The 27,179-nt window shown below is 54.4% G+C and overlaps 2 protein-coding genes and 1 long non-coding RNA gene across 3 annotated transcripts in view; 2 read left to right on the top strand and 1 right to left on the bottom strand.

Moving 5' to 3' along the window:
* The window catches only part of LOC145530002 (uncharacterized), a 1,493,464-nt gene that overhangs the window by 720,751 nt on the left and 745,534 nt on the right, over positions 1-27,179 (bottom strand). Inside the window, exons 87-90 of the long non-coding RNA XR_014071397.1 lie at positions 23,505-23,616; positions 15,855-15,966; positions 8,201-8,312; positions 550-661 (exon numbers count right to left, since the gene is read on the bottom strand). This is a non-coding gene — a long non-coding RNA (uncharacterized LOC145530002). The remainder of the gene's footprint in view (positions 1-549; positions 662-8,200; positions 8,313-15,854; positions 15,967-23,504; positions 23,617-27,179) is intronic.
* On the top strand, positions 4,360-7,533 carry LOC145529939 (uncharacterized). The gene is made up of 3 exons (XM_081550710.1): positions 4,360-4,529; positions 4,929-5,241; positions 5,492-7,533. Exons 1-3 carry the CDS (start codon positions 4,395-4,397, stop codon positions 6,127-6,129), a joined length of 1,086 nt encoding a protein of 361 aa, XP_081406836.1. The 5' UTR covers positions 4,360-4,394; the 3' UTR covers positions 6,130-7,533.
* On the top strand, positions 19,668-23,568 carry LOC145529923 (uncharacterized). The gene is made up of 3 exons (XM_081550691.1): positions 19,668-19,837; positions 20,237-20,549; positions 20,800-23,568. The coding sequence occupies exons 1-3, from the start codon at positions 19,703-19,705 to the stop codon at positions 21,435-21,437; spliced, it is 1,086 nt and encodes a 361-aa protein (XP_081406817.1). The 5' UTR covers positions 19,668-19,702; the 3' UTR covers positions 21,438-23,568.

Below are 27,179 nucleotides of genomic sequence, written 5' to 3'. Positions count from 1 at the left end.
GTATGTGGGAATCCGGCGGGGGTGGGGGGTGGATGAAGGAAGGTGTCCTTCCTCTCTCCAGTGCAATTTGGTTTGGTGAGTCTCAAAGCTACCAGATGGCACTTCCCAAGTCAGGCCCCCGCAGGAATCAGGGTGGGCTGCGTGCCTCAGCGCCTGCCACAGGGACAAGCCACACCAGTGGCCTCCCTGAGCTCAAATGGCCGGATCTGGGGGTTCTGTCTGGGTGCACACCTCCTTGCTCTGGCCAAGTTCCCCCCTTCTCTGAGCACCAGCTTCATCCTCTCGAATGAGGACATCGATTGCTACCTTGGCACGTTACTCTCTTCATCCTGTGAAGACTCATTAGGCTTATCCTACAATTACTAGCTGGCCCGAAGAGATATCTCCTGAATCCAGATTAAGCTGGAGTCTCCCAGGCTCATCTGGCATGTCTTCCCTGAAGTCTGCCAAAACCCACACCCTTGCATTTCCAGGGACTACCCTTAGCCAGCTGGGCAGAAAACCCAGCATGGTTCAAACAAGCTGACAGACAAGCGGGAGAGGACTCACGGGCAGACGGCCTCCCTCAGGTCTCGGGTGGAGCTCTGGGACCACAGCAGCAGCGGGCCATCCCAGCCCCTGGGCTCAGCAGCGCCCTCATTCTCAGGCCGGCGGCTCTGCCCTGAGGGGAGCAGGAAGGTCAAAAACTGCCGCAGGCGGACCTCAAGCCCCTCCCACTGCTGGAGCCTGACCTCCCCCGGCCCCACCCCTTCCCCTACCCCAGCAGAACGAGAGCTCGTCTTCCCCTGGCTTCCAACGTGAGGCCCGGCCCCGGGCCCCGATTGGGCACTGCCCCAGTCCGGAGCCAATCACAGTGGCCAGGGAGGTGGAACGCACCGATTGGCCGGGGCCAGGTCATGTGACCATACTCCCCAGGAAACTCAAATATTACCAACATTCCCTAACAAACCAATGAACAAAATTATCCAGTAAAGGCAAACCGTACTTTTTAATGAGGCCAATGTCACAGAACAAAAAAAAATCCTTCACAATGAACTGCTCAAGGAAGCTACTAAATAAGCTTTCAGAAAAGTTAAGACTTTTTTTTTTTTTTAATACGGTGACGGAGAGCTATACCTTTCCCATCTATGTGAATTTAGGTTTAAACTAGATTTCCCTCGGCTATTATATAAGACAAAAAACCCCACATCACCCCCTTTCACTCCCCCCACCCCCAAAAAGTGTTTTAGTCTATTGAATTTTTGTGTCCTCAGTTGTGTCTGATTCACGGCAACTCACGAACTCTACACAGCCAGGCTCTTCCGTCCATGGAATTCAGGGCAATTTTTTCTGTCACAGCAAATGCCCACCCTGGGTGATCCAAAGGCAAGGGCTCAGAGGCTCCTGAGAGACTAACTCCTTTCAGCTGAGCACAGAGCTGGCTCCTCACTGGGATGCCTGTGGCCTGGGGCTCCCAGAGGGGAGAGCAGCACTCGCCCCACCGTGTGGTCACTGCTGGAAGTGCAGGCTGCTCCTCACTCCCCCTTGACAGTGTCCCTGAGGGCAGAACAGTGTGAATCTACTCAAGGTGGAAACGCAAACTCCGATGCAACCAAACTTCCCACAAGGTCTCCAAAACCACTCAGGAACAGGGAATTGGAAACTGCAGGGCATGACATGAATGGAGATGGAGACTTGACACCTTACACCGAGTTCACTTCCAGTTATCCCTAGACAAAGTTTCCATGAAAACTTGTCACAAATCTAGAAGAACAATGAGCAGAAACCGGACACGTGCTTTGAGTCTTCACACACAAAACAAAAAGGCAGCCCACAAAACAACCCAGAGAATACAGTGGACTTTGCAAAATCAAAGATATCTACTGTGGGAAAGACCTCATTACAAAAGCAAAAGACAGGTCATACATCGCGAGACGAATGAGTGGAAACACAAAGCTTCTCAAGGATGTGTCTCCAAACAGACAAAGAACACCAACACGACAAGCCTGTGAAAACTAGGGAAAGGTCTGAAGGGACAGCAGACTGAGGAAGACACACACAGAGTATCCCGGATGATGTCCAGCACTGAGGGCCTGAAGAAACAACAGTCTAGTTGCACTCCCTCAGGCCTGTGTGACCCTGGATGAGGCCTCTGTTTCCCGGTGGCTCTGAGAGATGGACAGGGAGGAAGGGGAAGAGAAATCACTTGCATTTCTAATACTCACAGCAAAGTCTTCCAATGAGAAGGGAATTATCACCCCCACTGACAATGCCATTCACTGAAGTGATACCCACGAGTCCATCTAACCCAGAAGGGAAGGAAGGACCTGTTCTCACAAAACGGCGAGAGATGGAAGAAGGAAGATCAAGCCCACACCAACCACTGGAAAGAGAAGCTGTGCTCAGGGCTTGAAAGAATTCCTATTGGGAAAATGATGTCACAGCCCCACAAGGCAATCCACAGCTTCGATGCTATTCCTCCCAAAATGCCAATGCATTTTCGCACCGAACAAAGAATTGCAAAAGGGGTACGGAAACAGAAAAGAGCCTAAATTGTCAATACAATCCGACGAAAAAGCCCCGATACGGACATCCAAGGTTGTGTGAAAGGAAATTAGACGACCAAACTAGGATCCTCAGGAGAGTATCGGAGAAGGCGATGGCGACCCACTCCAGTACTCTTGCCTGGAAAACGCCCTGGACGGAGGAGCCTGGTAGGCTGCAGGCCATGGGGTCGCGCAGAGTCAGACACGACTGAAGTGACTTAGGCGCAGCGGCAGCAGCAGGACAGTATGCTATTGGGAATACAACAACACACACAGATCCAGATCGATGGAATAAAGTTGAGGGTCCAGAAACAAACCCCGGCATCCATGGTCAACTCATCTCTGACACAAAAGGGGAGAATATCCAAATGGGAACAAGAAAGCCTCTTCAATAAATGTCCATGGGAAAACCAGACAGCTACATCTGAAGAACGCTATTGGTTTTGATCTCACACCACCTCAATATCGGGAAAAAACCTCACCCTAAAGACTGATGTCATGAGACAGCTAGAAAGAAGCGTAGGTCAAAGGCTCCTTAACATCAGAGTCTCCTTGCCATTTGCTGGGCGGAGGTAGAAATGGGTCTCTTCAAGTAAGGGAAAGAGGAAAACGAAGTACGCCAATGGGTTTCCATCCAATGGAACCTCTTCACAACAGAGAAGCTAAGCATTCAGAAATGCAAAAGATGGGAAACGGAACATGAGAGACTCCTTGCAAGTGGTGTATCTGAGAAGGGGTTCATATGGAAAGAGACGAAGAACGCACAGCACTCAGATTCCAAGAAACACCACCACCACCCTTGACCCTTCCCCCATGACCAACTCCGACCTAAAGCCTTTCTCTCCCTCTAACCTATCCCTAAAACATAACCCTCATCTAATCATATACATGTGCATTCCTAGCATCCATCCATCCACACACGAGAGAGAAAGAGGAAGACACAGACTGAATCGAGAAGGGAAAAGAGAGGGACACAGACAGAGAGAGACACGGAACCAAAGAGAGGAAAGGAGTCGACGGTCCAGACTTTTCATCAATCTGTCTCGAAGGTAGAAGCAATGACAGCGCCCATCCACCCCAGAAGGGGGAAAAGGACGGAAGGTTTGGAGAGGAAAAGACAAGAACGCAGGGAGCCATTAGAAGCTCAGCCACCCGCAGAAGCCGAGCTGGGACACTTGAACAGAATCTCAATGGAAACAGAGGACCAGAAAGTTGGCTACTCTTTTCTATAAGAGAGGGAGACCTTCGAGTCTTCCTTTCGTGCCTCCAACTTGGATGCGGGGTCTCAAAACACTCAGGAGGGGGAGTGCCTTTTCCTGGGTACCACGGCGCATCCAGGCCTCATTCTGCCCCATTCTGTGCTGTGTCAGCCCTGGATGGAGTCTTTCTTTCTGAAGTCTCAGCGCACAAGCTCCACGTGATATCGGCCCCAGGTGGAAAGGCATGGAGCTGCTCGTAGGCCGACAGACCTAGGAAGCAGATGGGAGAATGACCCCCACTCTGCAGATGGAGAGACTGGGGAAACCCTGAGGGGCATACGCTTGTCCAGGGCCACACCACTTATGAGAAGAAGGAGCCTGGTCTGAGAGCAGCGGGGTCCTCGGAGCTCAGGCCCTGGCTGCACCCAGGCCTCCCCAGGGCTGTGGGCTGGGCTGTGTGGCTGTCACTGTGCCTGCACATGGCCTAAGGGGGGTGGTCGAGCAGTCAGAAACCCAGAGATTCCCTTGGGAAGTTTTGGGGAAGGGACCTCAGCACGAACCCCAGGAAATGATGTCACCGGCCGGCAACAGAACCCAACAGAACCCGCAACCCGGGTATCCAGGCCTCCAGAGCGGAGAGGAGCCCCCAGCCAGATCACTTGCTGCCAGGATGTTCTGCTGTTTGCCCCTGCCCAGAGGCCGGGGCCTCAGGAGAGGTCACAGGCAGTGTGCGTGGGCACCCTGTCAACGTTGGCTCAGGGCACCCCCGAGAGGCCTCTGGCCCTTTGCCCGGAGAAACAGAAAGGTAACACGGGGAGCCCCAGGCCGGGCCAGCCCACCTCTCCCATGCCACCCGGAAACACCGGGTCCTTTGCCTGTGTGTGTGGATGCGGGTTTCTCGGGGTGTGTCTCCCTCAAGGAAGCCCAGGCGGATGTGGGGTCAGAAGCCTGCGGGCAAGTTGTGTCCACACCCCAGGGGAGAGCAGGCTGGCTGGGATGGGGAGAGTGCGGGCAGCGCCGGCCGCCCAGGCTGGCCTCACACCCTCAGGTGGGTCTCTTTCGTCCCGGGTGGGGATCTGAGCAGACACACGTCTCTGACCCTTCTGGGAAGAGAAGTTCGAGCAGGCAGAAGCAGCGGCTCCACTGGCCAGGCCCAGCTCGGAAAAGTCCCAGCATGGCTGGCTGACAGTCACTGTCGTTGCAGAGCTTCCCACGTGATGAGGCCGAGGACGGGGACACCCCGTCCACCTCCCGGAGGGAGGGGTCGGAGCACCACCCCCCCGCCCCTGAGGCCCAGTGCAGGCTCCAGGTGAGCGTGCCCACGGAGGCATCAGCCCCACCGGGGGCGAAGCGGAGGCGGGGAAGGCCTGCTGCCGAGACACCACACAGGATACACCCGGCGGCCCAGTCTGAGGCTGCCACGGAGCTCAGCACACCCGGCTCCGACCCAGAGTCCCGAGAACCCCAGCCTCTGAGGCAGCAGGAGGACCTGGAGCCCAGCACGCCAGAGCACAGAGGTGAGGACGCTGGGGCTGGTGCACGGGAGTGTGTGGGGAGGGGGTGCTGAGCTACACAGGGACGAGTCCCCGAAAGATGCTGCTGGGCCTGCAGCAAGCGCTGGCCTCACACCCCCACCCCCATCTTGCACACTTCAGTCCCAAAAGACATCCGACCCTGGGTATTCTTTGGGAATCTCTTGGAAGCTTTCTGTCCCGGGATACGCACATGCCAAGGCTGGCCTGTGGGCAAACTTTGCTTCTCCCCCAGCTCTAGCACTGGCCTCCAACTGGAACCAGGCTCCACTTCCCAGACCTGTCCCTACAGAGGTGGTGGCTCCAGGTGCAGGACCCAGGGATCCACCGAGGGCAGATGGAGAACCGAGACTTGCCCTCGCAGAGACACCAGGCCAGCTGGGTTCTGGCCAGCACACCGGGCACATCGGATCTCCGTGCCTGCAGGACCCCCAGCCCCAGGCACTGATGTCCCACCCCCTCAGCCAGAACCTCCACCTCCACGTGCACCTGTACCTGCTCGGGCTTTGGCAGGAGAACCCGAGGCAGAGGAGGAGTCACCGCCTCGGCAGGGAGAGCCTGCCCTGGCTCCCGCGCAACACCCAGACGCCGACGATGACTCACCCACCCCTGCAGGAAGAACGAGCCCCCGCTCTGGACAGAGACCCAGAGCCCTTGCCGGAAACACCACGTCCAGGGGAGCGGTCGGCTCTGCCGCCTCCATCCCTGTCGGCTCACCGTGGACGCTGTCAACTCGGTCTGCCCCCAGGGGACATGGAGTTCCTTTCCCCTGAACTGCTTTGCATTTGGTTTGTTTCCACCTTTCTGGTGATGTTTTATTTTTTGTATGGTTTCCTGTATTTTTGTTGGTTAAGTTGGGAACTTGTTGGTTAAGTTAGTAAACTTTTTCATCATTGTTGCAATTTGGGAACACTGTTGTGTAACTCTGGTGATACTGTGTTACCATCACCACTTTGTGGTTTCAGACCCGTTTGATCTTTATGCCCCACCCCCCAACAAAGCCTGGATTCAAGGCAAGCACGCCCTGTTCATCCCTCCCCCCGATCCTGAACACAATTTCATCTTTTCTTTCTGCATTCCTTCCTATATTCTTGGTGTCCCCAATCAATGACTCTCAGTGAAATGACTGAAGGAGTTTCTTTCGGACTCTCCACCTACTGTAAGACTCCATTGGAGAGTTCTCATTTTTATGTCATTTGAACTAGCCTTTGATAGCTGACAGGACGGTGTACGTCCTTTCAAGATAACATGTGCCAAACGAAGCCCTTTTGGCAAATGCCATCATTATCTCCAGGCAGGCATTGCTGTTTGAAGGGTGACATCTCAGCCAGAAGGCAGAGGCTGAGCTCCTCTTGTTGCACCAGCTCCCAAAAGAAGCCAAGAAAGGGAGCTGGAACAACAAACCACCCCAACGCCCAGGAAAGCGTTCTTCACGACAGAAGGCTAGAAAATGACCCAACAACCTTGTGGCCCAGAACCCCTCTAGAAAAATCACTGTTCCATAAAAAATAGAAACACGTGGGAAGTTCCAAGGAGAGGCAATGCCCATGGCCAGTGTACTTTAGAGACGGCCTGACCGCTCCGGGGAAGACACGCACCAACGGAACCCCTTGGGAAACAGCAGTGAGAGTCCTCACCGTCGTAAGGGTTTCCTCTGGGGACAACCTGCCCTGGGCACCACATGAGGGAGCAGACCAGCTTCTCTTCCTCTGCTCCCACACCATTCACTCATGAAGGCAGCTCAGGTGTTCTCATGCCCTGCCTGCCTGCCTGCCTGCCTGCCAGGCTCATCCGTGAGCTGTGACCACCTCCAGGGCAGGACTCCACCTTCTCCTCTCTGTGTACCGTGAATCTGCACACAGTGGGCTTTCAGAACCTTAGGAGACTTGAGCCATTCCCACTCGAGCCAGAACCCTCCCCAGGAAGGAAAACGGCTGTGGGGTCATTTTGGCCCCAGCACTGGTTCCGAAAGCCTGGCGGCTCCTACAGCCTCTACGGTGTGAAGAGGGAGGTCCCTTTTGACAGAGCTTTCCGGCTGTCAGATCTAAGCTGTTGTTTCACTCTCAGCTGTGTCTCTTCCGTTGCAGCCAGGTGGGCCACGCTGCTCCAAAGGGGCTCACAAGCTGAGTGGCAAGGGAGGTATTGAGAGGACAGGGATGGCTACAACGTGCTGCAAACTGAGTGAGGGTCCCCACAATCCTCAGCAAAGGTCTGTGGTGTGCAAGTGGGGAGTAGAGGGCCCCCAAGTTCCAAAGGAAGGGAGGTACTCGGGAGCTAAAGCCCTTGGCTGCTGTGGTAGCAGCTGCAGATGGCAGCTCGTCCACAGTGCACTTCGAATGAGGTCATATGAGCGGGACTCTGGAAATGGCTCTGAAATCAAGAGAAAGGGGTCAGGGTATGTGGGAATCCGGCGGGGGTGGGGGGTGGATGAAGGAAGGTGTCCTTCCTCTCTCCAGTGCAATTTGGTTTGGTGAGTCTCAAAGCTACCAGATGGCACTTCCCAAGTCAGGCCCCCGCAGGAATCAGGGTGGGCTGCGTGCCTCGGCGCCTGCTACAGGGACAAGCCACACCAGTGGCCTCCCTGAGCTCAAATGGCCGGATCTGGGGGTTCTGTCTGGGTGCACACCTCCTTGCTCTGGCCAAGTTCCCCCCTTCTCTGAGCACCAGCTTCATCCTCTCGAATGAGGACATCGATTGCTACCTTGGCACGTTACTCTCTTCATCCTGTGAAGACTCATTAGGCTTATCCTACAATTACTAGCTGGCCCGAAGAGATATCTCCTGAATCCAGATTAAGCTGGAGTCTCCCAGGCTCATCTGGCATGTCTTCCCTGAAGTCTGCCAAAACCCACACCCTTGCATTTCCAGGGACTCCCCTTAGCCAGCTGGGCAGAAAACCCAGCATGGTTCAAACAAGCTGACAGACAAGCGGGAGAGGACTCACGGGCAGACGGCCTCCCTCAGGTCTCGGGTGGAGCTCTGGGACCACAGCAGCAGCGGGCCATCCCAGCCCCTGGGCTCAGCAGCGCCCTCATTCTCAGGCCGGCGGCTCTGCCCTGAGGGGAGCAGGAAGGTCACCAACTGCCGCAGGCGGACCTCAAGCCCCTCCCACTGCTGGAGCCTGACCTCCCCCGGCCCCACCCCTTCCCCTACCCCAGCAGAACGAGAGCTCGTCTTCCCCTGGCTTCCAAAGTGAGGCCCGGCCCCGGGCCCCGATTGGGCACTGCCCCAGTCCGGAGCCAATCACAGTGGCCAGGGAGGTGGAACGCACCGATTGGCCAGGGCCAGGTCATGTGACCATACTCCCCAGGAAACTCAAATATTACCAAGATTCCCTAACAAACCAATGAACAAAATTATCCAGTAAAGGCAAACCGTACTTTTTAATGAGGCCAATGTCACAGAAAAAAAAAAAAAATCCTTCACAATGAACTGCTCAAGGAAGCTACTAAATAAGCTTTCAGAAAAGTTAAGACGTTTTTTTTTTTTTTTAATAGGGTGACGGAGAGCTATACCTTTCCCATCTATGTGAATTTAGGTTTAAACTAGATTTCCCTCGGCTATTATATAAGACAAAAAACCCCACATCACCCCCTTTCACTCCCCCCACCCCCAAAAAGTGTTTTAGTCTATTGAATTTTTGTGTCCTCAGTTGTGTCTGATTCACGGCAACTCACGAACTCTACACAGCCAGGCTCTTCCGTCCATGGAATTCAGGGCAATTTTTTTCTGTCACAGCAAATGCCCACCCTGGGTGATCCAAAGGCAAGGGCTCAGAGGCTCCTGAGAGACTAACTCCTTTCAGCTGAGCACAGAGCTGGCTCCTCACTGGGATGCCTGTGGCCTGGGGCTCCCAGAGGGGAGAGCAGCACTCGCCCCACCGTGTGGTCACTGCTGGAAGTGCAGGCTGCTCCTCACTCCCCCTTGACAGTGTCCCTGAGGGCAGAACAGTGTGAATCTACTCAAGGTGGAAACGCAAACTCCGATGCAACCAAACTTCCCACAAGGTCTCCAAAACCACTCAGGAACAGGGAATTGGAAACTGCAGGGCATGACATGAATGGAGATGGAGACTTGACACCTTACACCGAGTTCACTTCCAGTTATCCCTAGACAAAGTTTCCATGAAAACTTGTCACAAATCTAGAAGAACAATGAGCAGAAACTGGACACGTGCTTTGAGTCTTCACACACAAAACAAAAAGGCAGCCCACAAAACAACCCAGAGAATACAGTGGACTTTGCAAAATCAAAGATATCTACTGTGGGAAAGACCTCATTACAAAAGCAAAAGACAGGTCATACATCGCGAGACGAATGAGTGGAAACACAAAGCTTCTCAAGGATGTGTCTCCAAACAGACAAAGAACACCAACACGACAAGCCTGTGAAAACTAGGGAAAGGTCTGAAGGGACACCAGACTGAGGAAGACACACACAGAGTATCCCGGATGATGTCCAGCACTGAGGGCCTGAAGAAACAACAGTCTAGTTGCACTCCCTCAGGCCTGTGTGACCCTGGATGAGGCCTCTGTTTCCCGGTGGCTCTGAGAGATGGACAGGGAGGAAGGGGAAGAGAAATCACTTGCATTTCTAATACTCACAGCAAAGTCTTCCAATGAGAAGGGAATTATCACCCCCACTGACAATGCCATTCACTGAAGTGATACCCACGAGTCCATCTAACCCAGAAGGGAAGGAAGGACCTGTTCTCACAAAACGGCGAGAGATGGAAGAAGGAAGATCAAGCCCACACCAACCACTGGAAAGAGAAGCTGTGCTCAGGGCTTGAAAGAATTCCTATTGGGAAAATGATGTCACAGCCCCACAAGGCAATCCACAGCTTCGATGCTATTCCTCCCAAAATGCCAATGCATTTTCGCACCGAACAAAGAATTGCAAAAGGGGTACGGAAACAGAAAAGAGCCTAAATTGTCAATACAATCCGACGAAAAAGCCCCGATACGGACATCCAAGGTTGTGTGAAAGGAAATTAGACGACCAAACTAGGATCCTCAGGAGAGTATCGGAGAAGGCGATGGCGACCCACTCCAGTACTCTTGCCTGGAAAACGCCCTGGACGGAGGAGCCTGGTAGGCTGCAGGCCATGGGGTCGCGCAGAGTCAGACACGACTGAAGTGACTTAGGCGCAGCGGCAGCAGCAGGACAGTATGCTATTGGGAATACAACAACACACACAGATCCAGATCGATGGAATAAAGTTGAGGGTCCAGAAACAAACCCCGGCATCCATGGTCAACTCATCTCTGACACAAAAGGGGAGAATATCCAAATGGGAACAAGAAAGCCTCTTCAATAAATGTCCATGGGAAAACCAGACAGCTACATCTGAAGAACGCTATTGGTTTTGATCTCACACCACCTCAATATCGGGGGAAAACCTCACCCTAAAGACTGATGTCATGAGACAGCTAGAAAGAAGCGTAGGTCAAAGGCTCCTTAACATCAGAGTCTCCTTGCCATTTGCTGGGCGGAGGTAGAAATGGGTCTCTTCAAGTAAGGGAAAGAGGAAAACGAAGTACGCCAATGGGTTTCCATCCAATGGAACCTCTTCACAACAGAGAAGCTAAGCATTCAGAAATGCAAAAGATGGGAAACGGAACATGAGAGACTCCTTGCAAGTGGTGTATCTGAGAAGGGGTTCATATGGAAAGAGACGAAGAATGCACAGCACTCAGATTCCAAGAAACACCACCACCACCCTTGACCCTTCCCCCATGACCAACTCCGACCTAAAGCCTTTCTCTCCCTCTAACCTATCCCTAAAACATAACCCTCATCTAATCATATACATGTGCATTCCTAGCATCCATCCATCCACACACGAGAGAGAAAGAGGAAGACACAGACTGAATCGAGAAGGGAAAAGAGAGGGACACAGACAGAGAGAGACACGGAACCAAAGAGAGGAAAGGAGTCGACGGTCCAGACGTTTCATCAATCTGTCTCGAAGGTAGAAGCAATGACAGCGCCCATCCACCCCAGAAGGGGGAAAAGGACGGAAGGTTTGGAGAGGAAAAGACAAGAACGCAGGGAGACATTAGAAGCTCAGCCACCCGCAGAAGCCGAGCTGGGACACTTGAACAGAATCTCAATGGAAACAGAGGACCAGAAAGTTGGCTACTCTTTTCTATAAGAGAGGGAGACCTTCGAGTCTTCCTTTCGCGCCTCCAACTTGGATGCGGGGTCTCAAAACACTCAGGAGGGGGAGTGCCTTTTCCTGGGTACCACGGCGCATCCAGGCCTCGTTCTGCCCCATTCTGTGCTGTGTCAGCCCTGGATGGAGTCTTTCTTTCTGAAGTCTCAGCGCACAAGCTCCACGTGATATCGGCCCCAGGTGGAAAGGCATGGAGCTGCTCGTAGGCCGACAGACCTAGGAAGCAGATGGGAGAATGACCCCCACTCTCCAGATGGAGAGACTGGGGAAACCCTGAGGGGCATACGCTTGTCCAGGGCCACACCACTTATGAGAAGAAGGAGCCTGGTCTGAGAGCAGCGGGGTCCTCGGAGCTCAGGCCCTGGCTGCACCCAGGCCTCCCCAGGGCTGTGGGCTGGGCTGTGTGGCTGTCACTGTGCCTGCACATGGCCTAACGGGGGTGGTCGAGCAGTCAGAAACCCAGAGATTCACTTGGGAAGTTTTGGGGAAGGGACCTCAGCACGAACCCCAGGAAATGATGTCACCTGCCGGCAACAGAACCCAACAGAACCCGCGACCCGTGTATCCAGGCCTCCAGAGCGGAGAGGAGCCCCCAGCCAGATCACTTGCTGCCAGGATGTTCTGCTGTTTGCCCCTGCCCAGAGGCCGGGGCCTGAGGAGAGCTCACAGGCAGTGTGCGTGGGCACCCTGTCGACGTTGGCTCAGGGCACCCCCGAGAGGCCTCTGGCCCTTTGCCCGGAGAAACAGAAAGGTAACACGGGGAGCCCCAGGCCGGGCCAGCCCACCTCTCCCATGCCACCCGGAAACACCGGGTCCTTTGCCTGTGTGTGTGGATGCGGGTTTCTCGGGGTGTGTCTCCCTCAAGGAAGCCCAGGCGGATGTGGGGTCAGAAGCCTGCGGGCAAGTTGTGTCCACACCCCAGGGGAGAGCAGGCTGGCTGGGATGGGGAGAGTGCGGGCAGCGCCGGCCGCCCAGGCTGGCCTCACACCCTCAGGTGGGTCTCTTTCGTCCCGGGTGGGGATCTGAGCAGACACACGTCTCTGACCCTTCTGGGAAGAGAAGTTCGAGCAGGCAGAAGCAGCGGCTCCACTGGCCAGGCCCAGCTCGGAAAAGTCCCAGCATGGCTGGCTGACGGTCACTGTCGTTGCAGAGCTTCCCACGTGATGAGGCCGAGGACGGGGACACCCCATCCACCTCCCGGAGGGAGGGGTCGGAGCACCACCCCCCCGCCCCTGAGGCCCAGTGCAGGCTCCAGGTGAGCGTGCCCACGGAGGCATCAGCCCCACCGGGGGCGAAGCGGAGGCGGGGAAGGCCTGCTGCCGAGACACCACACAGGACACACCCGGCGGCCCAGTCTGAGGCTGCCACGGAGCTCAGCACACCCGGCTCCGACCCAGAGTCCCGAGAACCCCAGCCTCTGAGGCAGCAGGAGGACCTGGAGCCCAGCACGCCAGAGCACAGAGGTGAGGACGCTGGGGCTGGTGCACGGGAGTGTATGGGGAGGGGGTGCTGAGCTACACAGGGACGAGTCCCCGAAAGATGCTGCTGGGCCTGCAGCAAGCGCTGGCCTCACACCCCCACCCCCTTCTTGCACACTTCAGTCCCAAAAGACATCCGACCCTGGGTATTCTTTGGGAATCTCTTGGAAGCTTTCTGTCCCGGGATACGCACATGCCAAGGCTGGCCTGTGGGCAAACTTTGCTTCTCCCCCAGCTCTAGCACTGGCCTCCAACTGGAACCAGGCTCCACTTCCCAGACCTGTCCCTACAGAGGTGGTGGCTCCAGGTGCAGGACCCAGGGATCCACCGAGGGCAGATGGAGAACCGAGACTTGCCCTCGCAGAGACACCAGGCCAGCTGGGTTCTGGCCAGCACACCGGGCACATCGGATCTCCGTGCCTGCAGGACCCCCAGCCCCAGGCACTGATGTCCCACCCCCTCAGCCAGAACCTCCACCTCCACGTGCACCTGTACCTGCTCGGGCTTTGGCAGGAGAACCCGAGGCAGAGGAGGAGTCACCGCCTCGGCAGGGAGAGCCTGCCCTGGCTCCCGCGCAACACCCAGACGCCGACGATGACTCACCCACCCCTGCAGGAAGAACGAGCCCCCGCTCTGGACAGAGACCCAGAGCCCTTGCCGGAAACACCACGTCCAGGGGAGCGGTCGGCTCTGCCGCCTCCATCCCTGTCGGCTCACCGTGGACGCTGTCAACTCGGTCTGCCCCCAGGGGACATGGAGTTCCTTTCCCCTGAACTGCTTTGCATTTGGTTTGTTTCCACCTTTCTGGTGATGTTTTATTTTTTGTATGGTTTCCTGTATTTTTGTTGGTTAAGTTGGGAACTTGTTGGTTAAGTTAGTAAACTTTTTCATCATTGTTGCAATTTGGGAACACTGTTGTGTAACTCTGGTGATACTGTGTTACCATCACCACTTTGTGGTTTCAGACCCGTTTGATCTTTATGCCCCACCCCCCAACAAAGCCTGGATTCAAGGCAAGCACGCCCTGTTCATCCCTCCCCCCGATCCTGAACACAATTTCATCTTTTCTTTCTGCATTCCTTCCTATATTCTTGGTGTCCCCAATCAATGACTCTCAGTGAAATGACTGAAGGAGTTTCTTTCGGACTCTCCACCTACTGTAAGACTCCATTGGAGAGTTCTCATTTTTATGTCATTTGAACTAGCCTTTGATAGCTGACAGGACGGTGTACGTCCTTTCAAGATATCATGTGCCAAACGAAGCCCTTTTGGCAAATGCCAACATTATCTCCAGGCAGGCATTGCTGTTTGAAGGGTGACATCTCAGCCAGAAGGCAGAGGCTGAGCTCCTCTTGTTGCACCAGCTCCCAAAAGAAGCCAAGAAAGGGAGCTGGAACAACAAACCACCCCAACGCCCAGGAAAGCGTTCTTCACGACAGAAGGCTAGAAAATGACCCAACAACCTTGTGGCCCAGGACCCCTCTAGAAAAATCACTGTTCCATAAAAAAGAGAAACACGTGGGAAGTTCCAAGGAGAGGCAATGCCCATGGCCAGTGTACTTTAGAGACGGCCTGACCGCTCCGGGGAAGACACGCACCGACGGAACCCCTTGGGAAACAGCAGTGAGAGTCCTCACCGTCGTAAGGGTTTCCTCTGGGGACAACCTTCCCTGGGCACCACATGAGGGAGGAGACCGGCTTCTCTTCCTCTGCTCCCACACCATTCACTCATGAAGGCAGCTCAGGTGTTCTCATGCCCTGCCTGCCTGCCTGCCTGCCTGCCTGGCTCATCCGTGAGCTGTGACCACCTCCAGGGCAGGACTCCACCTTCTCCTCTCTGTGTACCGTGAATCTGCACACAGTGGGCTTTCAGAACCTTAGGAGACTTGAGCCATTCCCACTCGAGCCAAAACCCTCCCCAGGAAGGAAAACTGCTGTTGGGTCCTTTTGGCCCCAGCACTGGTTCCGAAAGCCTGGCGGCTCCTACAGCCTCTACGGTGTGAAGAGGGAGGTCCCTTTTGACAGAGCTTTCCGGCTGTCAGATCTAAGCTGTTGTTTCACTGTCAGCTGTGTCTCTTCCGTTGCAGCCAGGTGGGCCACGCTGCTCCAAAGGGGCTCACAAGCTGAGTGGCAAGGGAGGTATTGAGAGGACAGGGATGGCTACAACATGCTGCAAACTGAGTGAGGGTCCCCACAATCCTCAGCAGGTCTGTGGTGTGCAAGTGGGGAGTAGAGGGCCCCCAAGTTCCAAAGGAAGGGAGGTACTCGGGAGCTAAAGCCCTTGGCTGCTGTGGTAGCAGCTGCAGATGGCAGCTCGTCCACAGTGCACTTCGAATGAGGTCATATGAGCGGGACTCTGGAAATGGCTCCGAAATCAAGAGAAAGGGGTCAGGGTATGTGGGAATCCGGCGGGGGTGGGGGGTGGATGAAGGAAGGTGTCCTTCCTCTCTCCAGTGCAATTTGGTTTGGTGAGTCTCAAAGCTACCAGATGGCACTTCCCAAGTCAGGCCCCCGCAGGAATCAGGGTGGGCTGCGTGCCTCAGCGCCTGCCACAGGGACAAGCCACACCAGTGGCCTCCCTGAGCTCAAATGGCCGGATCTGGGGGTTCTGTCTGGGTGCACACCTCCTTGCTCTGGCCAAGTTCCCCCCTTCTCTGAGCACCAGCTTCATCCTCTCGAATGAGGACATCGATTGCTACCTTGGCACGTTACTCTCTTCATCCTGTGAAGACTCATTAGGCTTATCCTACAATTACTAGCTGGCCCGAAGAGATATCTCCTGAATCCAGATTAAGCTGGAGTCTCCCAGGCTCATCTGGCATGTCTTCCCTGAAGTCTGCCAAAACCCACACCCTTGCATTTCCAGGGACTCCCCTTAGCCAGCTGGGCAGAAAACCCAGCATGGTTCAAACAAGCTGACAGACAAGCGGGAGAGGACTCACGGGCAGACGGCCTCCCTCAGGTCTCGGGTGGAGCTCTGGGACCACAGCAGCAGCGGGCCATCCCAGCCCCTGGGCTCAGCAGCGCCCTCATTCTCAGGCCGGCGGCTCTGCCCTGAGGGGAGCAGGAAGGTCACCAACTGCCGCAGGCGGACCTCAAGCCCCTCCCACTGCTGGAGCCTGACCTCCCCCGGCCCCACCCCTTCCCCTACACCAGCAGAACGAGAGCTCGTCTTCCCCTGGCTTCCAACGTGAGGCCCGGCCCCGGGCCCCGATTGGGCACTGCCCCAGTCCGGAGCCAATCACAGTGGCCAGGGAGGTGGAACGCACCGATTGGCCGGGGCCAGGTCATGTGACCATACTCCCCAGGAAACTCAAATATTACCAACATTCCCTAACAAACCAATGAACAAAATTATCCAGTAAAGGCAAACCGTACTTTTTAATGAGGCCAATGTCACAGAAAAAAAAAAAATCCTTCACAATGAACTGCTCAAGGAAGCTACTAAATAAGCTTTCAGAAAAGTTAAGACGTATTTTTTTTTTTTTAATACGGTGACGGAGAGCTATACCTTTCCCATCTATGTGAATTTAGGTTTAAACTAGATTTCCCTCGGCTATTATATAAGACAAAAAACCCCACATCACCCCCTTCCACTCCCCCCACCCCCAAAAAGTGTTTTAGTCTATTGAATTTTTGTGTCCTCAGTTGTGTCTGATTCACGGCAACTCACGAACTCTACACAGCCAGGCTCTTCCGTCCATGGAATTCAGGGCAATTTTTTTCTGTCACAGCAAATGCCCACCCTGGGTGATCCAAAGGCAAGGGCTCAGAGGCTCCTGAGAGAATAACTCCTTTCAGCTGAGCACAGAGCTGGCTCCTCACTGGGATGCCTGTGGCCTGGGGCTCCCAGAGGGGAGAGCAGCACTCGCCCCACCGTGTGGTCACTGCTGGAAGTGCAGGCTGCTCCTCACTCCCCCTTGACAGTGTCCCTGAGGGCAGAACAGTGTGAATCTACTCAAGGTGGAAACGCAAACTCCGATGCAACCAAACTTCCCACAAGGTCTCCAAAACCACTCAGGAACAGGGAATTGGAAACTGCAGGGCATGACATGAATGGAGATGGAGACTTGACACCTTACACCGAGTTCACTTCCAGTTATCCCTAGACAAAGTTTCCATGAAAACTTGTCACAAATCTAGAAGAACAATGAGCAGAAACCGGACACGTGCTTTGAGTCTTCACACACAAAACAAAAAGGCAGCCCACAAAACAACCCAGAGAATACAGTGGACTTTGCAAAATCAAAGATATCTACTGTGGGAAAGACCTCATTACAAAAGCAAAAGACAGGTCATACATCGCGAGACGAATGAGTGGAAACACAAAGCTTCTCAAGGATGTGTCTCCAAACAGACAAAGAACACCAACACGACAAGCCTGTGAAAACTAGGGAAAGGTCTGAAGGGACAGCAGACTGAGGAAGACACACACAGAGTATCCCGGATGATGTCCAGCACGGAGGGCCTGAAGAAACAACAGTCTAGTTGCACTCCCTCAGGCCTGTGTGACCCTGGATGAGGCCTCTGTTTCCCGGTGGCTCTGAGAGATGGACAGGGAGGAAGGGGAAGAGAAATCACTTGCATTTCTAATACTCACAGCAAAGTCTTCCAATGAGAAGGGAATTATCACCCCCACTGACAATGCCATTCACTGAAGTGATACCCACGAGTCCATCTAACCCAGAAGGGAAGGAAGGACCTGTTCTCACAAAACGGCGAGAGATGGAAGAAGGAAGATCAAGCCCACACCAACCACTGGAAAGAGAAGCTGTGCTCAGGGCTTGAAAGAATTCCTATTGGGAAAATGATGTCACAGCCCCACAAGGCAATCCACAGCTTCGATGTTATTCCTCCCAAAATGCCAATGCATTTTCGCACCGAACAAAGAATTGCAAAAGGGGTACGGAAACAGAAAAGAGCCTAAATTGTCAATACAATCCGACGAAAAAGCCCCGATACGGACATCCAAGGTTGTGTGAAAGGAAATTAGACGACCAAACTAGGATCCTCAGGAGAGTATCGGAGAAGGCGATGGCGACCCACTCCAGTACTCTTGCCTGGAAAACGCCCTGGACGGAGGAGCCTGGTAGGCTGCAGGCCATGGGGTCGCGCAGAGTCAGACACGACTGAAGTGACTTAGGCGCAGCGGCAGCAGCAGGACAGTATGCTATTGGGAATACAACAACACACACAGATCCAGATCGATGGAATAAAGTTGAGGGTCCAGAAACAAACCCCGGCATCCATGGTCAACTCATCTCTGACACAAAAGGGGAGAATATCCAAATGGGAACAAGAAAGCCTCTTCAATAAATGTCCATGGGAAAACCAGACAGCTACATCTGAAGAACGCTATTGGTTTTGATCTCACACCACCTCAATATCGGGGAAAAACCTCACCCTAAAGACTGATGTCATGAGATAGCTAGAAAGAAGCGTAGGTCAAAGGCTCCTTAACATCAGAGTCTCCTTGCCATTTGCTGGGCGGAGGTAGAAATGGGTCTCTTCAAGTAAGGGAAAGAGGAAAACGAAGTACGCCAATGGGTTTCCATCCAATGGAACCTCTTCACAACAGAGAAGCTAAGCATTCAGAAATGCAAAAGATAGGAAACGGAACATGAGAGACTCCTTGCAAGTGGTGTATCTGAGAAGGGGTTCATATGGAAAGAGACGAAGAACACACAGCACTCAGATTCCAAGAAACACCACCACCACCCTTGACCCTTCCCCCATGACCAACTCCGACCTAAAGCCTTTCTCTCCCTCTAACCTATCCCTAAAACATAACCCTCATCTAATCATATACATGTGCATTCCTAGCATCCATCCATCCACACACGAGAGAGAAAGAGGAAGACACAGACTGAATCGAGAAGGGAAAAGAGAGGGACACAGCCAGAGAGAGACACGGAACCAAAGAGAGGAAAGGAGTCGATGGTCCAGACGTTTCATCAATCTGTCTCGAAGGTAGAAGCAATGACAGCGCCCATCCACCCCAGAAGGGGGAAAAGGACAGAAGGTTTGGAGAGGAAAAGACAAGAACGCAGGGAGCCATTAGAAGCTCAGCCACCCGCAGAAGCCGAGCTGGGACACTTGAACAGAATCTCAATGGAAACAGAGGACCAGAAAGTTGGCTACTCTTTTCTATAAGAGAGGGAGACCTTCGAGTCTTCCTTTCGGTCCTCCAACTTGGATGCGGGGTCTCAAAACACTCAGGAGGGGGAGTGCCTTTTCCTGGGTACCACGGCGCATCCAGGCCTCGTTCTGCCCCATTCTGTGCTGTGTCAGCCCTGGATGGAGTCTTTCTTTCTGAAGTCTCAGCGCACAAGCTCCACGTGATATCGGCCCCAGGTGGAAAGGCATGGAGCTGCTCGTAGGCCGACAGACCTAGGAAGCAGATGGGAGAATGACCCCCACTCTGCAGATGGAGAGACTGGGGAAACCCTGAGGGGCATACGCTTGTCCAGGGCCACACCACTTATGAGAAGAAGGAGCCTGGTCTGAGAGCAGCGGGGTCCTCGGAGCTCAGGCCCTGGCTGCACCCAGGCCTCCCCAGGGCTGTGGGCTGGGCTGTGTGGCTGTCACTGTGCCTGCACATGGCCTAAGGGGGGTGGTCGAGCAGTCAGAAACCCAGAGATTCCCTTGGGAAGTTTTGGGGAAGGGACCTCAGCACGAACCCCAGGAAATGATGTCACCTGCCGGCAACAGAACCCAACAGAACCCGCAACCCGGGTATCCAGGCCTCCAGAGCGGAGAGGAGCCCCCAGCCAGATCACTTGCTGCCAGGATGTTCTGCTGTTTGCCCCTGCCCAGAGGCCGGGGCCTGAGGAGAGCTCACAGGCAGTGTGCGTGGGCACCCTGTCGACGTTGGCTCAGGGCACCCCCGAGAGGCCTCTGGCCCTTTGCCCGGAGAAACAGAAAGGTAACACGGGGAGCCCCAGGCCGGGCCAGCCCACCTCTCCCATGCCACCCGGAAACACCGGGTCCTTTGCCTGTGTGTGTGGATGCGGGTTTCTCGGGGTGTGTCTCCCTCAAGGAAGCCCAGGCGGATGTGGGGTCAGAAGCCTGCGGGCAAGTTGTGTCCACACCCCAGGGGAGAGCAGGCTGGCTGGGATGGGGAGAGTGCGGGCAGCGCCGGCCGCCCAGGCTGGCCTCACACCCTCAGGTGGGTCTCTTTCGTCCCGGGTGGGGATCTGAGCAGACACACGTCTCTGACCCTTCTGGGAAGAGAAGTTCGAGCAGGCAGAAGCAGCGGCTCCACTGGCCAGGCCCAGCTCGGAAAAGTCCCAGCATGGCTGGCTGACGGTCACTGTCGTTGCAGAGCTTCCCACGTGATGAGGCCGAGGACGGGGACACCCCGTCCACCTCCCGGAGGGAGGGGTCGGAGCACCACCCCCCCGCCCCTGAGGCCCAGTGCAGGCTCCAGGTGAGCGTGCCCACGGAGGCATCAGCCCCACCGGGGGCGAAGCGGAGGCGGGGAAGGCCTGCTGCCGAGACACCACACAGGATACACCCGGCGGCCCAGTCTGAGGCTGCCACGGAGCTCAGCACACCCGGCTCCGACCCAGAGTCCCGAGAACCCCAGCCTCTGAGGCAGCAGGAGGACCTGGAGCCCAGCACGCCAGAGCACAGAGGTGAGGACGCTGGGGCTGGTGCACGGGAGTGTGTGGGGAGGGGGTGCTGAGCTACACAGGGACGAGTCCCCGAAAGATGCTGCTGGGCCTGCAGCAAGCGCTGGCCTCACACCCCCACCCCCATCTTGCACACTTCAGTCCCAAAAGACATCCGACCCTGGGTATTCTTTGGGAATCTCTTGGAAGCTTTCTGTCCCGGGATACGCACATGCCAAGGCTGGCCTGTGGGCAAACTTTGCTTCTCCCCCAGCTCTAGCACTGGCCTCCAACTGGAACCAGGCTCCACTTCCCAGACCTGTCCCTACAGAGGTGGTGGCTCCAGGTGCAGGACCCAGGGATCCACCGAGGGCAGATGGAGAACCGAGACTTGCCCTCGCAGAGACACCAGGCCAGCTGGGTTCTGGCCAGCACACCGGGCAGATCGGATCTCCGTGCCTGCAGGACCCCCAGCCCCAGGCACTGATGTCCCACCCCCTCAGCCAGAACCTCCACCTCCACGTGCACCTGTACCTGCTCGGGCTTTGGCAGGAGAACCCGAGGCAGAGGAGGAGTCACCGCCTCGGCAGGGAGAGCCTGCCCTGGCTCCCGCGCAACACCCAGACGCCGACGATGACTCACCCACCCCTGCAGGAAGAACGAGCCCCCGCTCTGGACAGAGACCCAGAGCCCTTGCCGGAAACACCACGTCCAGGGGAGCGGTCGGCTCTGCCGCCTCCATCCCTGTCGGCTCACCGTGGACGCTGTCAACTCGGTCTGCCCCCAGGGGACATGGAGTTCCTTTCCCCTGAACTGCTTTGCATTTGGTTTGTTTCCACCTTTCTGGTGATGTTTTATTTTTTGTATGGTTTCCTGTATTTTTGTTGGTTAAGTTGGGAACTTGTTGGTTAAGTTAGTAAACTTTTTCATCATTGTTGCAATTTGGGAACACTGTTGTGTAACTCTGGTGATACTGTGTTACCATCACCACTTTGTGGTTTCAGACCCGTTTGATCTTTATGCCCCACCCCCCAACAAAGCCTGGATTCAAGGCAAGCACGCCCTGTTCATCCCTCCCCCCGATCCTGAACACAATTTCATCTTTTCTTTCTGCATTCCTTCCTATATTCTTGGTGTCCCCAATCAATGACTCTCAGTGAAATGACTGAAGGAGTTTCTTTCGGACTCTCCACCTACTGTAAGACTCCATTGGAGAGTTCTCATTTTTATGTCATTTGAACTAGCCTTTGATAGCTGACAGGACGGTGTACGTCCTTTCAAGATATCATGTGCCAAACGAAGCCCTTTTGGCAAATGCCATCATTATCTCCAGGCAGGCATTGCTGTTTGAAGGGTGACATCTCAGCCAGAAGGCAGAGGCTGAGCTCCTCTTGTTGCACCAGCTCCCAAAAGAAGCCAAGAAAGGGAGCTGGAACAACAAACCACCCCAACGCCCAGGAAAGCGTTCTTCACGACAGAAGGCTAGAAAATGACCCAACAACCTTGTGGCCCAGAACCCCTCTAGAAAAATCACTGTTCCATAAAAAAGAGAAACACGTGGGAAGTTCCAAGGAGAGGCAATGCCCATGGCCAGTGTACTTTAGAGACGGCCTGACCGCTCCGGGGAAGACACGCACCGACGGAACCCCTTGGGAAACAGCAGTGAGAGTCCTCACCGTCGTAAGGGTTTCCTCTGGGGACAACCTGCCCTGGGCACCACATGAGGGAGCAGACCGGCTTCTCTTCCTCTGCCCCCACACCATTCACTCATGAAGGCAGCCCAGGAGTTCTCATGCCCTGCCTGCCTGCCTGCCTGCCTGGCTCATCCGTGAGCTGTGACCACCTCCAGGGCAGGACTCCACCTTCTCCTCTCTGTGTACCGTGAATCTGCACACAGTGGGCTTTCAGAACCTTAGGAGACTTGAGCCATTCCCACTCGAGCCAGAACCCTCCCCAGGAAGGAAAACGGCTGTGGAGTCATTTTGGCCCCAGCACTGGTTCCGAAAGCCTGGCGGCTCCTACAGCCTCTACGGTGTGAAGAGGGAGGTCCCTTTTGACAGAGCTTTCTGGCTGTCAGATCTAAGCTGTTGTTTCACTGTCAGCTGTGTCTCTTCCGTTGCAGCCAGGTGGGCCACGCTGCTCCAAAGGGGCTCACAAGCTGAGTGGCAAGGGAGGTATTGAGAGGACAGGGATGGCTACAACGTGCTGCAAACTGAGTGAGGGTCCCCACAATCCTCAGCAAAGGTCTATGGTGTGCAAGTGGGGAGTAGAGGGCCCCCAAGTTCCAAAGGAAGGGAGGTACTCGGGAGCTAAAGCCCTTGGCTGCTGTGGTAGCAGCTGCAGATGGCAGCTCGTCCACAGTGCACTTCGAATGAGGTCATATGAGCGGGACTCTGGAAATGGCTCCGAAATCAAGAGAAAGGGGTCAGGGTATGTGGGAATCCGGCGGGGGTGGGGGGTGGATGAAGGAAGGTGTCCTTCCTCTCTCCAGTGCAATTTGGTTTGGTGAGTCTCAAAGCTACAAGATGGCACTTCCCAAGTCAGGCCCCCGCAGGAATCAGGGTGGGCTGCGTGCCTCGGCCCCTGCCACAGGGACAAGCCACACCAGTGGCCTCCCTGAGCTCAAATGGCCGGATCTGGGGGTTCTGTCTGGGTGCACACCTCCTTGCTCTGGCCAAGTTCCCCCCTTCTCTGAGCACCAGCTTCATCCTCTCGAATGAGGACATCGATTGCTACCTTGGCACGTTACTCTCTTCATCCTGTGAAGACTCATTAGGCTTATCCTACAATTACTAGCTGGCCCGAAGAGATATCTCCTGAATCCAGATTAAGCTGGAGTCTCCCAGGCTCATCTGGCATGTCTTCCCTGAAGTCTGCCAAAACCCACACCCTTGCATTTCCAGGGACTCCCCTTAGCCAGCTGGGCAGAAAACCCAGCATGGTTCAAACAAGCTGACAGACAAGCGGGAGAGGACTCACGGGCAGACGGCCTCCCTCAGGTCTCGGGTGGAGCTCTGGGACCACAGCAGCAGCGGGCCATCTCAGCCCCTGGGCTCAGCAGCGCCCTCATTCTCAGGCCGGCGGCTCTGCCCTGAGGGGAGCAGGAAGGTCACCAACTGCCGCAGGCGGACCTCAAGCCCCTCCCACTGCTGGAGCCTGACCTCCCCCGGCCCCACCCCTTCCCCTACCCCAGCAGGACGAGAGCTCGTCTTCCCCTGGCTTCCAACGTGAGGCCCGGCCCTGGGCCCCGATTGGGCACTGCCCCAGTCCGGAGCCAATCACAGTGGCCAGGGAGGTGGAACGCACCGATTGGCCAGGGCCAGGTCATGTGACCATACTCCCCAGGAAACTCAAATATTACCAAGATTCCCTAACAAACCAATGAACAAAATTATCCAGTAAAGGCAAACCGTACTTTTTAATGAGGCTAATGTCAAAGAAAAAAAAAAATCCTTCACAATGAACTGCTCAAGGAAGCTACTAAATAAGCTTTCAGAAAAGTTAAGACTTTTTTTTTTTTTAATAGGGTGACGGAGAGCTATACCTTTCCCATCTATGTGAATTTAGGTTTAAACTAGATTTCCCTCGGCTATTATATAAGACAAAAAACCCCACATCACCCCCTTTCACTCCCCCCACCCCCAAAAAGTGTTTTAGTCTATTGAATTTTTGTGTCCTCAGTTGTGTCTGATTCACGGCAACTCACGAACTCTACACAGCCAGGCTCTTCCGTCCATGGAATTCAGGGCAATTTTTTCTGTCACAGCAAATGCCCACCCTGGGTGATCCAAAGGCAAGGGCTCAGAGGCTCCTGAGAGACTAACTCCTTTCAGCTGAGCACAGAGCTGGCTCCTCACTGGGATGCCTGTGGCCTGGGGCTCCCAGAGGGGAGAGCAGCACTCGCCCCACCGTGTGGTCACTGCTGGAAGTGCAGGCTGCTCCTCACTCCCCCTTGACAGTGTCCCTGAGGGCAGAACAGTGTGAATCTACTCAAGGTGGAAACGCAAACTCCGATGCAACCAAACTTCCCACAAGGTCTCCAAAACCACTCAGGAACAGGGAATTGGAAACTGCAGGGCATGACATGAATGGAGATGGAGACTTGACACCTTACACCGAGTTCACTTCCAGTTATGCCTAGACAAAGTTTCCATGAAAACTTGTCACAAATCTAGAAGAACAATGAGCAGAAACCGGACATGTGCTTTGAGTCTTCACACACAAAACAAAAAGGCAGCCCACAAAACAACCCAGAGAATACAGTGGACTTTGCAAAATCAAAGATATCTACTGTGGGAAAGACCTCATTACAAAAGCAAAAGACAGGTCATACATCGCGAGACGAATGAGTGGAAACACAAAGCTTCTCAAGGATGTGTCTCCAAACAGACAAAGAACACCAACACGACAAGCCTGTGAAAACTAGGGAAAGGTCTGAAGGGACAGCAGACTGAGGAAGACACACACAGAGTATCCCGGATGATGTCCAGCACTGAGGGCCTGAAGAAACAACAGTCTAGTTGCACTCCCTCAGGCCTGTGTGACCCTGGATGAGGCCTCTGTTTCCCGGTGGCTCTGAGAGATGGACAGGGAGGAAGGGGAAGAGAAATCACTTGCATTTCTAATACTCACAGCAAAGTCTTCCAATGAGAAGGGAATTATCACCCCCACTGACAATGCCATTCACTGAAGTGATACCCACGAGTCCATCTAACCCAGAAGGGAAGGAAGGACCTGTTCTCACAAAACGGCGAGAGATGGAAGAAGGAAGATCAAGCCCACACCAACCACTGGAAAGAGAAGCTGTGCTCAGGGCTTGAAAGAATTCCTATTGGGAAAATGATGTCACAGCCCCACAAGGCAATCCACAGCTTCGATGCTATTCCTCCCAAAATGCCAATGCATTTTCGCACCGAACAAAGAATTGCAAAAGGGGTACGGAAACAGAAAAGAGCCTAAATTGTCAATACAATCCGACGAAAAAGCCCCGATACGGACATCCAAGGTTGTGTGAAAGGAAATTAGACGACCAAACTAGGATCCTCAGGAGAGTATCGGAGAAGGCGATGGCGACCCACTCCAGTACTCTTGCCTGGAAAACGCCCTGGACGGAGGAGCCTGGTAGGCTGCAGGCCATGGGGTCGCGCAGAGTCAGACACGACTGAAGTGACTTAGGCGCAGCGGCAGCAGCAGGACAGTATGCTATTGGGAATACAACAACACACACAGATCCAGATCGATGGAATAAAGTTGAGGGTCCAGAAACAAACCCCGGCATCCATGGTCAACTCATCTCTGACACAAAAGGGGAGAATATCCAAATGGGAACAAGAAAGCCTCTTCAATAAATGTCCATGGGAAAACCAGACAGCTACATCTGAAGAACGCTATTGGTTTTGATCTCACACCACCTCAATATCGGGGAAAAACCTCACCCTAAAGACTGATGTCATGAGATAGCTAGAAAGAAGCGTAGGTCAAAGGCTCCTTAACATCAGAGTCTCCTTGCCATTTGCTGGGCCGAGGTAGAAATGGGTCTCTTCAAGTAAGGGAAAGAGGAAAACGAAGTACGCCAATGGGTTTCCATCCAATGGAACCTCTTCACAACAGAGAAGCTAAGCATTCAGAAATGCAAAAGATAGGAAACGGAACATGAGAGACTCCTTGCAAGTGGTGTATCTGAGAAGGGGTTCATATGGAAAGAGACGAAGAACGCACAGCACTCAGATTCCAAGAAACACCACCACCACCCTTGACCCTTCCCCCATGACCAACTCCGACCTAAAGCCTTTCTCTCCCTCTAACCTATCCCTAAAACATAACCCTCATCTAATCATATACATGTGCATTCCTAGCATCCATCCATCCACACACGAGAGAGAAAGAGGAAGACACAGACTGAATCGAGAAGGGAAAAGAGAGGGACACAGACAGAGAGAGACACGGAACCAAAGAGAGGAAAGGAGTCGACGGTCCAGACTTTTCATCAATCTGTCTCGAAGGTAGAAGCAATGACAGCGCCCATCCACCCCAGAAGGGGGAAAAGGACGGAAGGTTTGGAGAGGAAAAGACAAGAACGCAGGGAGCCATTAGAAGCTCAGCCACCCGCAGAAGCCGAGCTGGGACACTTGAACAGAATCTCAATGGAAACAGAGGACCAGAAAGTTGGCTACTCTTTTCTATAAGAGAGGGAGACCTTCGAGTCTTCCTTTCGTGCCTCCAACTTGGATGCGGGGTCTCAAAACACTCAGGAGGGGGAGTGCCTTTTCCTGGGTACCACGGCGCATCCAGGCCTCATTCTGCCCCATTCTGTGCTGTGTCAGCCCTGGATGGAGTCTTTCTTTCTGAAGTCTCAGCGCACAAGCTCCACGTGATATCGGCCCCAGGTGGAAAGGCATGGAGCTGCTCGTAGGCCGACAGACCTAGGAAGCAGATGGGAGAATGACCCCCACTCTGCAGATGGAGAGACTGGGGAAACCCTGAGGGGCATACGCTTGTCCAGGGCCACACCACTTATGAGAAGAAGGAGCCTGGTCTGAGAGCAGCGGGGTCCTCGGAGCTCAGGCCCTGGCTGCACCCAGGCCTCCCCAGGGCTGTGGGCTGGGCTGTGTGGCTGTCACTGTGCCTGCACATGGCCTAAGGGGGGTGGTCGAG

This window comes from Giraffa tippelskirchi, chromosome 12 (genome assembly GCF_054371585.1).
Source record: "Giraffa tippelskirchi isolate mGirTip1 chromosome 12, T2T-mGirTip1v1.2.pri, whole genome shotgun sequence".
Classification (NCBI taxonomy): domain Eukaryota; kingdom Metazoa; phylum Chordata; class Mammalia; order Artiodactyla; family Giraffidae; genus Giraffa; species Giraffa tippelskirchi.
This window is presented reverse-complemented; position numbering and strand designations above follow the sequence as displayed.